The 17,262-nt window shown below is 42.7% G+C and overlaps 1 protein-coding gene across 3 annotated transcripts in view; it reads left to right on the top strand.

Moving 5' to 3' along the window:
* The first annotated feature begins 310 nt into the window (after positions 1 to 310).
* The window catches only part of LOC125463306 (NACHT, LRR and PYD domains-containing protein 1 homolog), a 35,824-nt gene continuing 18,872 nt past the window's right edge, over positions 311 to 17,262 (top strand). Inside the window, exons 1-5 of one of the 3 annotated variants that reach the window (XM_048554431.2) lie at positions 334 to 444; positions 701 to 1,012; positions 5,557 to 5,620; positions 7,568 to 7,915; positions 11,302 to 11,457. In XM_048554431.2, coding sequence (XP_048410388.1) covers positions 5,560 to 5,620; positions 7,568 to 7,915; positions 11,302 to 11,457 — 565 coding nt within the window. In that variant the 5' untranslated portion in view covers positions 334 to 444; positions 701 to 1,012; positions 5,557 to 5,559. Of the gene's footprint in view, positions 445 to 700; positions 1,013 to 5,556; positions 5,621 to 7,567; positions 7,916 to 11,301; positions 11,458 to 17,262 lie in introns of all 3 variants that reach the window. The other 2 variants (XM_048554430.2, XM_048554432.2) reach the window with 2 other exon arrangements.

Genomic DNA, 17,262 nt, shown 5'->3' with positions numbered 1-17,262 from the left:
CCCCACCTCTTTGACCGGTCTGTCTCCTCCCCACCTATCTTCTCCTCTATCCATCTTCTATCCGTCTCCCCCTCTCTCCCTATTTATTTCAGATCCCCCTCCCCCGTTTCTGATGAAGGGTCTAGACTTGAAACGCCGGCTCGTCTGCTGCTGCTGCTCGGCGTGTTGCGGCCATCCAGCCTTCCGGGCTGCTCGGCCTGTTGCGGGCACCCAGCTCCCGAAACGCCAGCCTTCCGGGCTCCTCTGCTGCCGCGGTCACCCAGCTCCGCACCGTGTTCCCTCGGTATTAGGCGCGCGCACGGTGCAATGCGCATGTGTGTCAACTGTCCGCACGCACCTTCCCGCCCGAGACCGCCTCTTTTTGGAAGTGGCCGGTCAAGGCGTACAGCGACTTCTGAGAAATGTAGAATATACTCAGGCTGAAACTGTCTGAATTCGTGACAGGTGAGATTTTCGTAACATGGTGGGGGTCGGAAAAAAGTTTCGTTAGCGACTCTTTACTCTCTCAGTCGTGTATTTTTTCAGTGTGAATGTTTATTCCGGAGTTAGTTTCATTTTCGTAGTTCTTGCTTTGCTCGAACAAAACTTGCGGAAATGGATCGGGTCATAAATGTTGCGTAAACTTTGAGATAGGTATTTTATTTTCTAATTTTGGGGATCAGTTACAGAAACAGACTTGACAGTTTATCGTCTGTTACAGAAACAGACTTGACAGTTTATCGTCAGTTCGTGTATTTTTTTGGTGCGCCGGCGATTGGTTTCGTTATTGAAAGTAATCGTAACAAAGACCGAAAGAACTGCGGATGCTGGCAATCAGGAACTAAAAAAGAAAACAACTGCCTCAAGATGCTGTCACACCAAACGATCATGATAGTTTACGACTGTGGAATAAATGACAGAACTAAAGCGAATTAGGACCCGAGGCGAGGGAGATTCCGAAAGTGGGGAATCTCTCCAGTTCCCTATCCTGTTTTAAAATCCTGTTTTAAAAACAAATCCTTAACGCTGCTCAGTAAGTATTGTTTCTGTGCCAGTTCATTTTGCTGTAACATTTTTAGCAGTCCCACTTCACTACTTTCCTTGACAATTAGAGTTTCTAAACAGAGAACACTTGACATTTGAGAGACATTAAAACGAATCTTCTGCTTGTTGATCAGAGATAATAGGACCTGCAGATGCTGGAGAATCCAAGATAACAAAGTGTGGAGCTGGATGAACCCCGCCCTCGCAATAACTGCCAAAAGAGAATCCCCCTTGTCCTCATACCACCCCACCAACCTCCAGATACAAAGCATCATCCTCCGACACTTCCGCCATCTACAATCTGACCCCACACCAAAGACATTTTTCCCACCCGACCCTTGTCTGCCTTTCGGAGAGACCACTCTCTCCGTAACTCCCTTGTCTGCTCCACACTCCCCTCCAACCCCACCACACCCTGCACTTTGCCCTGCAACCGCAGGAAGTGCTACACCTGCCCCCACACCTCCTCCCTCACCCTCATTCCAGGCCCCAAGATGACTTTCCATGTCAAGCAGATGTTCACCTTCACATCCGCCAATGTGGTATACTGCATCCGCTGTACATGGTGTGGCTACCTCTACATTGGGGAAACCAAGCGGAGACTTGGGGACCACTTTGCAGAACACCTACGCTCAATTTGCAGTAAACAACTGCACCTCCCAGTCGCGAACCATTTCAACTCCCCCTCCGATTCCTTAGATGCCATGTCCATCCTGGGCTTCCTGCAGTGCCATAATGATGCCACCCATAGGTTGCAGGAACAGCAACTCATATTCCGCTTGGGAACTCTGCAGCCCAATGGTATTGATGTGGATTTCACAAGTTTCACAATCTCCCCTTACCCCACTGCATCCCAAAACCAGCCCAGCTCATCCCTGCCTCCCTAATCTGTTCTTTCTCTCACCTATCCCCTCCTCCCACCTCGAGCTGCACCTCCATTTCCTACCGACTAACCTCATCCTGCCCCCTTGACCTGTCCGTCCTCCCCAGACTGACCTATCCCCTCCCTACCTCCCCACCTATATTCTCCTCTCCACCTATTGTCTCCTCTATTCATCTTCAGTCCGCCTCGCCCTCTCTCCCTATTTATCTCAGGATCATCTCCCCATCCCCCTTTTCTGATGAAGGGTGTAGGCCTGAAAAGTCAGCTTTTGTGCTCCTAAGATGCTGCTTGGCGTGCTGTGTTCTTCCAGTCCCACACTTTGTTGTCTTCTGCTTGTTGAACCTTTCAGGCACTTGGAACTTCTTAAGCGCTGTCAATTGCCAAGAAGTGCCAGTTCAAGAAGCCATGGATCACTATTGTGTGTCTGTTCAAAACTGTCATGAAGGACCCTCCAAGGTGCTTCAAGAGTCAATGAAACAGATGACGAAACAATAAGACATTTTTCATTTTAAGAAAGGTGGTCTTTTATTGCAGATTCCAGTAGTAAATCTTGTTGTGGTGATTGATGACTAGTTAGTGAGTTTTTCTATAATTGAAGACAGCACAAACTGAGTCAGATGAGAGATCTAAAAAGAATAGTTTTCTTTGATTCTAAACTTGGATTCAGCCAGACAGATGTGACATACTAAGGGGCATGCTGTGCCATAGCAAGGTGGACTTGCAGAGCTCACTGTGATCTTAGATGGTCATATCTTCAACATGTGTTTGTACCAGAGGACTGGAGGATTGCACATGTTGTGCCCTTGTTCAAAAAGGGCAGTAGAGATGACCCAGTTAATTATAGACCAGTGAGCCTTGCGTCTGTTGTGCGAAAAGTTTTGGAAAAGATTGTAAGAGATAGGATTTATAATCATCTAGCAAGCAACAATTTGATTGGAGATAGTCAACGTGGATTTGTCAAGGGCAGGTCGTGTCTCACAAACCTCACTGAGTTTTTTGAGAAGGCGACCAAGCATGTGGATGAGGGTAGGGCAGTTGACATGGTGTACATGGACTTCAGTAAAGCCTTTGATAAGGTTCCACATGGTAGGCTATTGGAGAAAATGCGGAGGCATGGGATTGAGGGAGATTTAGCTGTTTGGATTAGAAACTGGCTTTCTGCAAGAAGGCAACGAGTGGTGGTTGATGGAAAATATTCAGCCTGGAGTCCGGTTGCTAGTGGTGTGCCTCAAGGATCTGTTTTGGGACCACTGCTGTTTGTCATTTTTATAAATGACTTGGACGCAGGCATGGGTGGATGGGTTAGTAAGTTTGCAGATGACTCAAGTCGGTGGAGTGGTGGACAGTGTGGAAGAATGTTGCAGGTTGCAGGGAGACTTGGATAAACTGCAGAATTGGACAGAAAGGTGGCAAATGGAGTTCAATGCAGATAAATGTGAGGTGATTCACTTTGGGAAGAATAATAGGAAGGCAGAATATTGGGTCAATGGAAAGATTCTTGGTAGTGTAGATGTGCAGAGGGATCTTGGTGTCCATGTCCATGTACATAGATCCCTGAAAGTTGCCACCCAGGTTGATAGTGCTGTTAAGAAGGCTTACAGTGTGTTAGGTTTTATTGGTAGAGGGATTCAGTTCCGGAGTCATGATATCACGCTGCAACTGTACAAAACGCTAGTGCGGCCTCACTTGGAATACTGTGTGCAGTTCTGGTCGTCCCATTACAGGAAGGGTGTGGAAGCATTGGAAAAAGTGCAGAGGAGATTTACCAGGATGTTGCCTGGTTTGGAGCGAAGGCCTTATGAAGAAAGGCTGAGGGACTTGGGTCTGTTCCCATTGGAGAGAAGAAGGCTAAGAGGAGATTTAATAGAGGCATACAAGATGATGAGGATTAGATCGGGTGGATAGTGAGAGTCTTTTTCCGAGGGTGATGACATCAGCTTGTACGAGGGGGCATAGCTGCAAATTGAGGGGTGATAGATTTAAGACAGATGTCAGAGGCAGGTTCTTTACTCAGAGATTGGTAAGGGTGTGGAACGCCCTGCCTGCCAATGTAGTTAACTCAGCCACATTAGGGGCATTTAAACAGTCCTTGGATGACCATACGGATGATGATGGGATAGTGTAGGGAAATGGGCTTAGATTAGTTCACAGGCCGGTGCAACGCCGAGGGTCTTGTACTGCCCAATATTGTTCTATGTTCATAGGCCTTCGACTCAGAATTCTTGAGGTGGAGTCTGACCTGCAAGTCTTGCAGAACGTTAGTGAGTGAGGGATTTACCTGGATCATTTGTTCCTCGAGACAGCCATTTTCCTTATCTTAAGTGAACCTTTCGAGTTGGTTAGTGTTCGGGGCGGGAGGGTGTGATTGCAAGTCAGACTGGTATGGGATGCGTTGATGGAGGAGCTGTAGCCTTTCATTTTGATGAGCAGGTGCAAATTACTTGCTGTGTGAGTAAGAACAATTACATGTGGATGGAAACAGATAGTAGCATGATGGTTCAGAAGCATATTCAAGTGGGGATGGGAGGAATAAAAAGAAGTTTATGATTAGGGACACACTAACTTGGGAAATAGACACTCTATGATCTAGAGCTCCAAGGTTTCTGTTGTGGGGGGGAATTAAAGACATCATGTCATGGCTAAAGAGGAACTTGAAGACCATGATCCAATTGTCTTTGTTCTGTAGGAAACAATAACACGGGAAGAATAAAGAATAATATGCTGAGAGAATTTGACAAGATAGGATTCAATTTGAAAAGTAAAACCTTAAAAGGTCGAATCTGGTTTACCATCGGAACCACGTGACACTTAGCACAGGAATAAACAGATTATAACTTTAGATGCAGTGCTGAAAGAGTGATGTGGTAGCAAGGGTTTTGCTTCATGGACTATTGGCACCAAGAAAGAGGGAACTGTTCCTCTGCAATGGGCACCACTTGAACCAGGATGGGACTGGAATCCTGGCAAATCTAAGAAGTAAGACTGTAGCGTGTAGATTTAAAATAATGAAGGCCAAGTAGGAGGATTCAGGAAAGGAAAAATTCAAAGCAGCAACTAAAATGTTCTCTAGCATTCCCTAAATGACTAGAGTTACACTTTGTTTTAAGTAAAAATAAGGACTGTGGTTCAAAAAGTTACGAAGAGTAACGAAACTAAAACAGTACTGGTGTCTAAGGTTTTGTCAGGAAAAAAATAGAAATAAAATCAAAGCTAAAGGCACTTAATCCGAATGTGTGAAGGACTTACAGCAAATTGGACAAGTTAATAACCAAGAAATGAATTGATTTAATCCACTAACCATTCCAAAGAGGTGATTTGTGAAGTGATCAAGATTGGGAACTAAATGTTCCTGGGCACTTGGAGAGATAAAAAGGATGAGGGCTAGTCTAGATGTTAAAGGATAGGATGAAGAGAATAGAGAGAAATCATCTTAATGCAAAAAAAAGGAGGATCAGTTTGGATGCAGCTAATCAACTGAGGTTGAATGAACTCTTTAACTGAAGGTGCCAGTGAAATTTGCCAATGTGAAGCACCTATCACTTTTTTCTATCATCAGTCACTTTGGACACACACTTGCTACAAATCTTGAATTGCTGTTTGGAAACATAATTTAATCACTCATTTTGTTCCAATGAATTTTTATTTTTCAGGCAATGGAGAGCCCACTGTACATCACATTGTGGTTATTTCTGTTCCTTCAGCAGCCTTTCTTGGGTAAGTGCCTTGACTTTTTTCAGGACCTTTCTGTTAGTATGTGATTGACTGTCTGGTTTTAACAAAGTGATGTCTTGCTGAAACATAAGCATGCAATACTGTACATCTTGTTTTAACAATAAAACAAAAAGTTTACTAACAAAAGATAAAAATGAATAAACCAAATCATCTATTTGTAACACAAATTCAAAGTTTTTAAACACACAGTAAGAGTATAATCCCATTAATCCCGAAACACTTTTTTTATAAGTTAAAAAGAAAATAAAACAGCTTTTTTTTAAACAATACACACATCAGAGCTCCTGTATCACACACTAAGGCAGGTTTAAGTTGCTGTGACTTCAATTTACTGACTAGAACTATAGAGAGCTTCTATCTTGCACTATCATCCACCATAGCTTGAATGTAACTGCTTCACAGTTTTATTCCAACACTTCTGTTTGGTTAATTAACACTAGCTCTTCATACTGTAAGGATATCAATTTCCCGATGTCCTTCCCTTCCCTTCTAGGCTGTATTGCCACTCAAGGACTTTACAGGATTTCCACACGCAAAAGAAAACTAAAACCAGATATCTGCCTGCCAAAGCTATGGTATTTCCCTTAAGCTTAAAAAAACAAGTTCCGAAAGTTTCTAACAAATTCGAGGCTTCGTTATTTATGTTGCTGAATCCAAAACAAACCAAGAAAATCAAAAATTCATTAACAGTGTACAAAAAGCCAGGCTTCAAAAACTGCATTACTGAAAAAAAACAAATACATAAGTTGCTTATTAATTTTTTAACACACAGAAAACCCACAGATTGGTTACTTAAAGCCAAGAACCCAAACATACAATAAATGGTATTACATATAAATCAGATTATACACCACACTAACATGTACTGTGAATGGGAATCTAGAGAAGACAGATATGAAATTAGTAACCCTGTAGAGAGGGAAGACAGGTATGAAAACTATAAGCCTGTAGAGAGATTAAGGTAAATGGGAATTAGTTTTAGATTAAGCTGTGGAATAGACATGTAGAAAAACAGTTAGTGCAATTTGAAATTCTTTCATTTGAAAGGAAAGCAGTATTAATGGCACATGAACAATGGTGCTATATGTTAAAAAGTTAAACACAAATCTGGAAAAAAAAACTTGGATTAAATAGCAATACGTTACTTCTTTTCAGGAATCCCAAATGTCAAAGATACTAAGAGTTTTAGAGGACAATGACTTTGCTTGTGTGGGCAAATGCATTAGCCTGTTGCGCATAGTAAGAAAACACAGGCCATTCATGTAACATTTGGGATTCCACGGTCAAACAAACTTAAAATAGGTTGTTGACTATCATATATAATTTTAAGGTGGCATATTAAATTTATAAAGAAAATGGTTTAGATATGGTACATTAGCTAAATAGCCAGGAAAAACTTACAGCCTGAGACAGTGGAAGGCAGTTCACTGGTACCAGAGAACAAATGGACATTTGGCACAGAACATATTGATCTCAGTAGGGTGTGATAGAAGCATTCTGTTAGGGAACTCTTCATGTGGTCTTCCTCTATCTTCTATCAGCAAAAAACAGCTGCTGGTAAGAACTACCACATGATGAGGACTACACCCTATCTTTGAACACGTGTTGATGTACTTTAATTTCCAGATGTGACAAAGAAAAGTGGCAATCTGCATTCAAATCCTGAAATACTTCACAATGCAAATATTTTTGGTGCAGGTATTACTGTTAAGTAATCACGATTTTACAGTTAGGCAGGGTTGTAAAAGCGTATTGGATTTGACTTGCGTAGGAAGGGGAGAGCTTTTACAACTTTATCTTGTACATTTTGCTGAAATTCCCAAAAGGAACTAATGTACATCACTTGGAATGAATGCTCTGAATGGGGAACATGACCATTTCTTGTTTCATCCTTTTTTTTGTACATTGTATGTCCTATATTTTCACTAGGTGAGGGATCCTTCATCCAGATCTTAGGAGTCTCAGGTGAAGACATCTTACTGCCCTGCATTTTTACTGTTGCAACCAAATTCAGTTTGCAGCAGCTTGTTATTACCTGGCAGCGGACAACCAGTATAAAAGTGGTTCATAGCTTCTACAATGAGAAAAACCATCCAGAGTATCAGGACCCAGCATTCAGGGGACGGACTAAACTGTTTCTCCAAGAATTTCCCAATGGGAATGCTTCTCTCAGATTAAAAAGAGCAACCACATCAGATATAGGGAACTACACCTGCTTCGTGATTCAAGAGGATGGAAAAGGTTACATTGAGAATTTGGTGGAACTGAAATTATATGGTAAGCACGTAGATATCTCCCAGCAGTAAATAAAATTCCATTCATAATTTGTTGAGGGGATTGTGCTTGGGCAGAGAATCCCCATCTCAAAATTGTGCAAATCTTTGATATATTTAAAGTGGTCATGCATCAGGGAGATTCATGAGAATGGAGCTTGTTAGGCTGGTACAATTGGATCGTGTATTCAGTTACAAGTGTGCCATGCAGGAGATGAATTTCACATCACTGTGAGTAAAACATTTAACAATCAATTATCCTGTCCACTTGAATTATTTGTCTCAGGTCCCTAGTTTCTTTAATCTGAGAATACCTTTTGGTGCCTTTAACCTTGTATTTAGGTTTGAAGTGTTCTGCCCAACTTCGCCTGAAACTGTCTGATATTTTAGTCAGGTCATTAACAAGACTTAATCAACAGCTGCACAAGCCTTACATTTAAAAGCTAATGAACCGAAAAGCCCAAATCTGATGGGCATGGTGGAAAGTTGTCAAATTCAAGATCATCTTGCTGTCCAAATTAGTTTGAATGACCTCTGACTCTGATCCTTGTGCCACCATCAGGGACGAAGAGAGACTTGCTTATTTCCACCTTCCAGGATGTTGTTGCCTCCTAACCTCCAGTCAGAGGTAGGGTGTTAGTTGAGGCCCATTTCTTTTCAAAAGAAGCTGCTGTTCTGATGTTGGAAGAGAATAAGATAGGATTGCTGGTTATTAATATGAACCTAGGTACAACAAACCCCATAATCTGAGTGGAAAGCCGAGAATCCCAAGCAATAAAATGGCACAGAGCCAATGTTGCAATCTCCTTGCCCTTTTATTCCTTTCTTCTGGTAATTGTGTTTGAGGGGAAAATCAGACCCTCACAATCATCCTGCTAACTCCCTGACAATTTATGCTGCAGTTACCTTTTCCAGAAGCTATTCAGTGAAGCTTCTGAGCTGGTGGTGGGCATTGGTGGTCAGGCATTTCCTAATAATTAATTGAGGAAATATTATGGATTTTATTAGATTTGTTTGGAAAAGGGGAGGTATTAAGGTCTCGATTACAATTTAAAGTCTAGTATACATAGGCATTCAAAATTATTATATAGTGTAAGCTGAATGGTGTTGGGTCCACTGCTGTTTGTCATTTTTATAAATGACCTGGATGAGGGTGTAGAAGGATGGGTTAGTAAATTTGCAGACGACACTAAGGTCGGTGGAGTTGTTGATAGTGACGAAGGATGCTGTAGGTTGCAGAGAGACATAGATAAGCTGCAGAGCTGGGCTGAGAGGTGGCAAATGGAGTTTAATACAGACAAGTGTGAGGTGATGCACTTTGGTAGGAGTAACCGGAAGGCAAAGCACAGGGCTAATGGTAAGATTCTTAGCAGTGTAGATGAGCACAGAGATCTCGGTGTCCATGTACACAGATCCTTGAAAGTTACCACCCAGGTTGACAGGGCTGTTAAGAAGGCGTACAGTGTTTTAGCTTTTATTAATAGAGGGATCGAGTTGCGGAACCAAGAGGTTATGGTGAAGCTGTACAAAACTCTGGTGTGGCCGCACTTGGAGTATTGTGTACAGTTCTGGTCACCGCATTATAAGAAGGATGTGGAAGCTTTGGAAAGGATGCAGAGGAGATTATTTAGGATGTTGCCTGGTATGGAGGGAAGGCCTTACGAGGAAAGGTTGAGGGACTTGAGGCTGTTTTCATCAGAGAGAAGAAGGTTGAGAGGTGACTTAATTGAAACATATAAAATAATCAGAGGGTTAGATAGGGTGGATAGGGAGAGCCTTTTCCCTCGGATGGTGACGGCGAGCACGAGGGGGCATAGCTTTAAATTGAGGGGTGGAAGATATAGGACAGATGTCAGAGGTAGTTTCTTTACTCAGAGAGTAGTAAGGGCATGGAACGCTTTGCCTGGAATGGTAGTTGATTCGCCAACTTTAGGTCCATTTAAGTCGTCATTGGACAAGCATATGGACGTACATGGAATAGTGTAGGTTAGATGGGTTTGAGATTAGTATGACAGGTCGGCACAACGTCCAGGGCCGAAGGGCCTGTACTGTGCTGTAATGTTCTATGTTCTATGTTCTATTATGATCAAACGACTGTTAGACTTCTTAGCGTAAAACACATTTCAGACCAACACAATGAAGCAGAGATGACCAGAGCATGAATGAATGAATAAAAATAAATCACAGTCTAATGCCACGATACAATTAATTGTAGTATGTAGATCTTACTGAAATATCATTACATTTAGATGCAGCCTGCAGACCTTAAATTGGTATCTGGTACTTTTTAATGATCCTAAATTCTAATACTTCAACTATCCAGTGGTGCAAAAAATTTAACTGTTACTTTAGAGAAAAACTGAAAACTGAAGCTAAATGGATGCTCGGGAAATATGGCACAACTATTTGGAGCCTGAGTTTAGTGCAAATTTTAATCCTAATTACTTATTACCATAATTTAATTTGTCTGGAGGCAGTAAAGAAGATTTCTTCAGATTTAGCACTTAGGTGCTAAGTACATGGGATTTCGATGGAGAAGATTTTGTGGACTCCTCTGAATCAGTTACGATGAAGGCCTGTGCTCTGGTAGATACACATTAGCATGTTATAAGATGCGTCAAAATGTGAAGAAGAGTGTGCACAGATCTTGCTTGCATACTTGAGGTTGGGGGAGGTCCAGAGAAGGAAAAAAGCACTGTATCCAAGGACACAGGCACAAGTTGACCCTCCTTGCCCCCGTCCCCCTCTCCTGCAGTGGGCAGTGCTGTTCTGGCATAGTATCATGTCCTTCTCCCATTCCTTGCCCAAAACAAGTTGAAATCACTAACAAGCTTGCCTGACCAGGTACTCCCTTACTGCTGCTGACTCCTATAAGACTGTCAGAGCACTTAACTTTTTAGGTGAAGTCCTCAGGGAATTCTTTTGAATAATGTTGATATAAAATTACTGAAGACTTTACTGTGTAAGAAAGTCTTACAATGTGTTTCAGAAGTGCTCTTCTCAACTGCAGCAGCAAATGGACAAGTGATGAGTATCCATTTAAATAGCGCTTCAAATCCACAACAATACTTTGTTTACTTCCAAGTAAATTGTCTGGGGCAATGGTATTGGAACAAGTACCAGTCTCCTAAATGAACACTGCAGGCATTTTTAGTGTCAGTCAATCCTTTTACAAGCTACTGAGTGACTGTTCCTAATCATTGCTTTCTTTTTACTAAGATGACATTCTGAATTGGCTTTTCAGTTCAAGATTTCACTGTTGTGACATCAGAGGATAGTTAACATGCTGTCTAAGATAGCTCATTCCATGGGAAGAATGATTGATTGTTGTACCTCAGCTGTAAATAGAGTGATTTAACTGTAATTTTATACTTCTTTTAAATATCCTAGATAAACCAATGGTTACTGGAAGTGATGATAATGCAGCTTTAAACAGACAAAGAACGAATTGTGTATCTGTATTCATATGTGGAGTACTGGTTGTTTTAATTGGAGTTGGAGTTGGATTTTCGAAAGTGCAAAAGAAGATACAAAGTTCTGATGAGAGTGAGTAAAATGTTGAGAAAAATTAAACACTTGCCAAGCGATTTTCATTCAATAACTGAGGTTTGATACTTTGGAAGAACCTTCCACAACAATTACAAAGTTTAATATTTAAGGCTACAGCTTGTTGACACAGAAGTGAATTTACTCTTCTTTTAATATCTTAAGGTTGAACCTTAGAAACAATATTAACATATGGAACGCATATTTATTTAAAAAATGACAATGCTACAGGCACAGGATGTGTGAAATGAATCCTCCTAATGCATGTTCTGTGATATGATTGTTAACTTATTGTAAGGGTGTCTTAGGCTAAATTTCTATTACAAGCATAGCTTCACGGAAGAAGATTGCTTTGACCAACATTAATAAATTCTAAGGTTAGATTTCCAAATGGAAACAGCACTGAGACTTGACTTGTCTCAGGATTCTCTCTCTCTCTCTCACACACACACACACACACACACACACACACACACACACAAACTCACACACACTCTCACACACTCTCACACACACACACACACACACACACACACACACACACACACACACACACACACACACACACACACACACACACACACACACACACATTTCTCCGTGGGAAGCTTCATTGTGAATTTAAGTCAGCTCCTAATTCCAGAATTGCACTATGGCTTAGTATCCATGAGAAGTGCAACTACTCGATAGTATTGTTCAGTTTGTAGCGTAAATGAAAATGAACCTTTTGCTTCAGACTCACTGAGCAGTAAACTGTTACCCAGTAAATTTTACAGTATTGCTGCTCCACATTTTTTTTAATAATCTCAAAGTTGGGTGGGGCCTGAGTGACATGACCTGTGGCTGATAGGAAATTTGATCTAGATTTGAGAAAGAACACGGCAAAGAAGTATAAATAAATTTATTTAACTTAATAAAGTAGTTAACTAAGTAGAAATGGCTGGACAGGTGATGTGTTTAGCTGTATGATGTGGGAGCTGGCTGATCCCATTGTGAATGACGGTGACCACACCAGCAGCAAGTATTCAGAGATAATGGGAACTGCAGATGCTGGAGAATCCGAGATAACAAAATGTGGAGCTGGATGAACACAGCAGCCCAAGCAGCATCTTAGGAGCACAAAAGTTGGCGTTTCGGGCCTGAAGGGTCTAGGCCCGAAACGTGAGATTTTGTGCTCCTAAGATGCTGCTTGGGCTGCTGTGTTCATCCATCTCCACATTTTGTTATGCAGCAAGTGTTGGTTGCTCAAGGAACTTTAGCTCAGAGTTGTCGAGCTGAAATCTGAGTTTCAAACACTGTGGCACATCCTGGGGAGGGTGGCGCGGTTGAAGAAGTACCTGGATGCTGCGTTTCAGGAGGCAGCCACACCTTATAGATTAAGTATGCAAATTTGGTTAGTGGCCAGGGACAGTAAAGGTGACTGCAAGTGAGGCAGGTAGAGGGATCCTGCAGTCAGGATCAGAGAAACCTCAGCTCTTGACTTTGTCCACAGGTACAAGGTACTTGCTCCCCGTGTGGATGAGGAAAAGACTGTAGGGAGGATGAGCCAACTGACCACTGCACCATGGCATGGGAGGCCATTCAAGAGGAGGGAACAAAACGACAAGTGGTAGTTGTATGGGATTCTATAATCTGGGGAATAGATAGTATCCTTTGTAAGCAGGATCGAGAGTCCTGCATGGTGTGTTGCCTGCCCAGTGCCATGGTAAGAGATATTTCAGACCAGCTTGAAAGAAGATTGGAGAGGGAGAGGGAAGGGGAGGATCCAGTTGTTGTGGCCCACGCCAAAACAAATAACATAGGAAGATTAGGAAAGAGGACCTGTTCAGGGATTGTCAGGAGCTCGGAATGAAATTAAAGAACAGGTGCTAGAAAAACTGAATGGCCTGATAAGGTGGATAAATCATTTGAATCAGTTGGACTACACCCCAGAGTTCTTAAGGAGATAGCCGAAGGGATAGTGGAGGCATTAGTGGTGATCTTTCAAGAATCACTAGAGTCAGGGAGGGTCCCAGAGGACTGGAAAATTGCTAACATGATGTCCCTGTTTAAAGAGGGAGCAAGGCAAAAGATGGAAAATTACAAGCCAGTTAGCCTAACCTCAGAGATAATGGGAACTGCAGATGCTGGAGATTCCAAGATAATAAAATGTGAGGCTGGATGAACACAGCAGGCCAAGCAGCATCTCAGGAGCACAAAAGCTGATGTTTCGGGCCTAGACCCTTCATCAGAGAGGGTGGGGGTCTAGGCCCGAAACGTCAGCTTTTGTGCTCCTGAGATGCTGCTTGGCCTGCTGTGTTCATCCAGCCTCACATTTTATTAGCCTAACCTCAGTTGTGGGTAAGATTTTGGAGTCCATTGTGAAGGATGAGGTTTCTGAATACTTGGAACTGCAAAGGGAGGTCATGTCTGACAAATTGTTTGTGTATTCTGATGGCTAGTTTCCTTGCTGTCTGTCCGACATAATGTTTGTGGCAGTTGTCACATGGTATTTTGTAAATTGCATTAACCCACAACATGCAGAACCAATGTAGTTTACATAATACCACGCAACATTTGCCGCAAACATTATGTTGGACAGACAGGAAGGAAACACATAAACTAGCAGCAAAATGATACAATGAACCAGAGAGTTGTGAGCGCATGGAATAGTTTGCCAGTGGTAGTCGTGGAAGCGGAGTCATTCGTGACATTTAAGCGACTGCTGGATGTGCATATGGACAGCAGTGAATGAGGGGAATGTAGGTTAGGTTATTTTATTTTTGGATTAGGATTATTCCACAGCACAATATCATGGGCTGAAGGGCCTGTACTGTGCTGTACTTTTCTGTGAACTTTCCTTAATATCAGTAACTCGGACAATGACAGCCTTCAGTTTAACTGGGATAACGTAACCATAGTGGACCAAGCCAAACATAGACTTGCCCAAGAATTCCTAGAGACATGGTTCTCAACCCATAATGCAATCAACAAACATATAGAACTGGACCCCATATACAAATCCAATCAGAACCGAACCAGAAATGACACAACTTGCCATAACTGATTGGACAGTATGAATTCCAAGCAGAGTAGAACAACATAGCTTCATCAGAGGCCTCACTGATGATGTTACCTAGCATGGTGATGAAATGTCTGAACGAGAGCAAGTCAACAATCTCATTGTCCCAACTGTTGAGGACCGGGCCCGTCTCAACTTCCGAGAAGCGATTGACCATCCAAATTAATCCTTACGGACTGGGTGATCATTCCTGCCACTGCCACTGCACACCTCACCAAAACATCAGAAGATTAGACCCCAATTCATCCATGCTGGAACAGCTGCTCACGCCACAACTGCCACAGCCATTAGAAAAGGACATGACTACCACTCAGCGGCTGTCTACAACCTCTCTCTCCATCACTGCAGCTGGAGAAAGAAGAAAAGATGAATTTGATTCAAAAGTTAAATGAAGAAAAACAATTTAAAAAATGCAGTTGGTCTTGCAAGAGAGAACAGACAGGCTGGGAGCCTGAACACCATCAACCCTGCTGCCTCTTTCCATTGTGGTGAAAATTGGAAGTCCACAATGGGAAAGAAAATGACTGCAACTGCATTGAGACTGGGTAGGGTCATGGAGGACCCTAATGCATTGGCTCCCTGTATATGCTGCACACCTTCCTGCCTGGATGTCACCTACCAACCATTCACAAAAACATTTATTGGACACAGAGGCTGGGGAAAGAATAGGGATGTTTTAGGACAAGGGGCCATTCAGCAAAACCCATTACCCTTTACACACACTGTTCATCTTGCTTCTGAATACCACAGCAGGCTGTCAATACACATATTCCTCCATTGTACATCCTATGTAGATGTGAAGTTAGTCCTTATGCTGGCATAGTTGTATTCAGGGCTAAACAGCTATTCAAAGAAAGATGTAGTGTCTGAACAATGAAAATTATACAAATGTGAGACTTTACACGCACTTGCAATGTCACTTGCCCCAGCAAAGAGCCCTGAATACGTTTCTTCTTTCTTTACCTGCCACTATGTCTCTGTGTAATCCTTGGCTCTGCAGGAGGAGTGGAAGGATCCTGCTTAGCAGTGGAGCTCAGTGGTCCTGATGATTTGGTCAGGTGAACCTGGGTGAGTTTATGTCTGAATGGCCCAGACAAGCTAAGAGTTTACTTGCGAGGGGCAAGTTGACCCTCCCTGACTTCCACTTCCAAGGGTCAAAGGGTGTGCAGGTTGGGTGGAGGTGGAGAGTCTACTTCTGGAGTGCTTTGGGAGGAGATTTCTGAGGTGCCTGTGTGTGTGTGGTACCTGTTCCAGCTGAGTGCCTCCTGGCACTGCCCTGTTCCCGTTCAAGGATGGGACACCTGAATTGTTTGGCAGGTTTTCCATCCACCTGTTGCCATGCCTTCAGTTTTGAGGGCTAGTGGCTGGAATGCAAGTGAGTACACCTCTCTAGCACACTCAGAGGGTGCTGGACCTGACTTTGCATTTCAGCTGCTAACCTGTCCATAGAGGCAGCCAGACAATCTCCTGCATAGCTGCACTCCTGATGTTTTTGGGCATTGAGGGCTATTGTGACCCACATACTTTGCTGCTGTTCCTGATACTGTTTGCACATGTAGATAATGTTCCTGATAATCAACATCAAAAGTTCTCCTTCTACCTGGGGCTGAGCAGGTACCTGGTCTCCTACAGTCCTCTGAATGCCAAGGGTCTGGGCTGCTTCAGCCAGCTGTTGCATTGAGGTTCTCACCAGCAGGTGTTCCAGACTTTCTAAGGCCGACATTTGCAACGAGGTGTCAGTATCTTCAGTTGGGAAAGTGGCTTCCAGCCGAGCCAGCCATTTCTCTATGGAGATGGCCGAAGGGCCTGTTCTGCGCTGTATTGTTCTATGGTGAACTTTGTGCTGGTATCTGCAAGACAAAAGACAGAGAACATGTTGCTGCCACTGGTTAGAAGTCATGTACAATGAATGAGACTGACTGCAAGGTTACTCTGAGAGTGCAGTGGAATGAAGAGTGTTTGTACTGAGTTGGCAGGACATGGATTTCTTTTTTATAAATTCAAAAATATACTAGTGAGTTTTGAGAAGATTTGTAGCTCAGGTTGAGTTTCTGGATGTGAGTTTGCTTGCTGAGCTGGAAGGTTAGTTTTCAGACGTTTCGTCACCATTCTAGGTAACCTCATCAGTGAGCCTCCAACAAAGCGCTGGTGTTATGTCTCGCTTTCTATTTATCTGGTTAGGTTTCCTTGGGTTGGTGATGTCATTTCCTGTTCTTTTTCTCCGAGGGTGGTTGATTGATTTGGAGCCAGTGTGTTTGTTGATGGAGTTCCGGTTGGAATGCCATGCTTCTAGGAATTCTCGTGCGTGTCTCTGTTTGGCTTGTCCTAGGATGGATGTGTTGTCCCAATCAAAGTGGTGTCCTTCCTCATCTGTGTGTAAGGATACTAGTGATAGTGGGTCATGTCTTTTTGTGGCTAGTTGATGTTTATGTATCCTGGTGGTTAGCTTTCTGCCTGTTTGTCCAATGGAGTGTTTGTCACAGTTCTTGCAAGGTATTTTGTAGATAACGTTCGTTTTGTTTGTTGTCTGTATAGGGTCTTTTAAGTTCATTAGCTGCTCTTTTAGCGTGTTGGTGGGTTTGTGGGCTACCATGATGCCAAGAGGTCCAGGTAGTCTGGCAGTCATTTCGGAAATGTCTTTGATGTAGGTGAGAGTGGTCAAAAATATACGTTAGTTGTAAAAATGCATGAGTGATCTGAGTCTTCTGCAAAAGGTACATCTCACTCTCATGAGGACTTTGGAT

The sequence above is a fragment of the Stegostoma tigrinum genome, chromosome 25 (assembly GCF_030684315.1).
Source record: "Stegostoma tigrinum isolate sSteTig4 chromosome 25, sSteTig4.hap1, whole genome shotgun sequence".
Taxonomy (NCBI): domain Eukaryota; kingdom Metazoa; phylum Chordata; class Chondrichthyes; order Orectolobiformes; family Stegostomatidae; genus Stegostoma; species Stegostoma tigrinum.
Note: the sequence above shows the minus strand (reverse complement) of the source record. Positions and strands in the feature narration are given on the sequence as shown.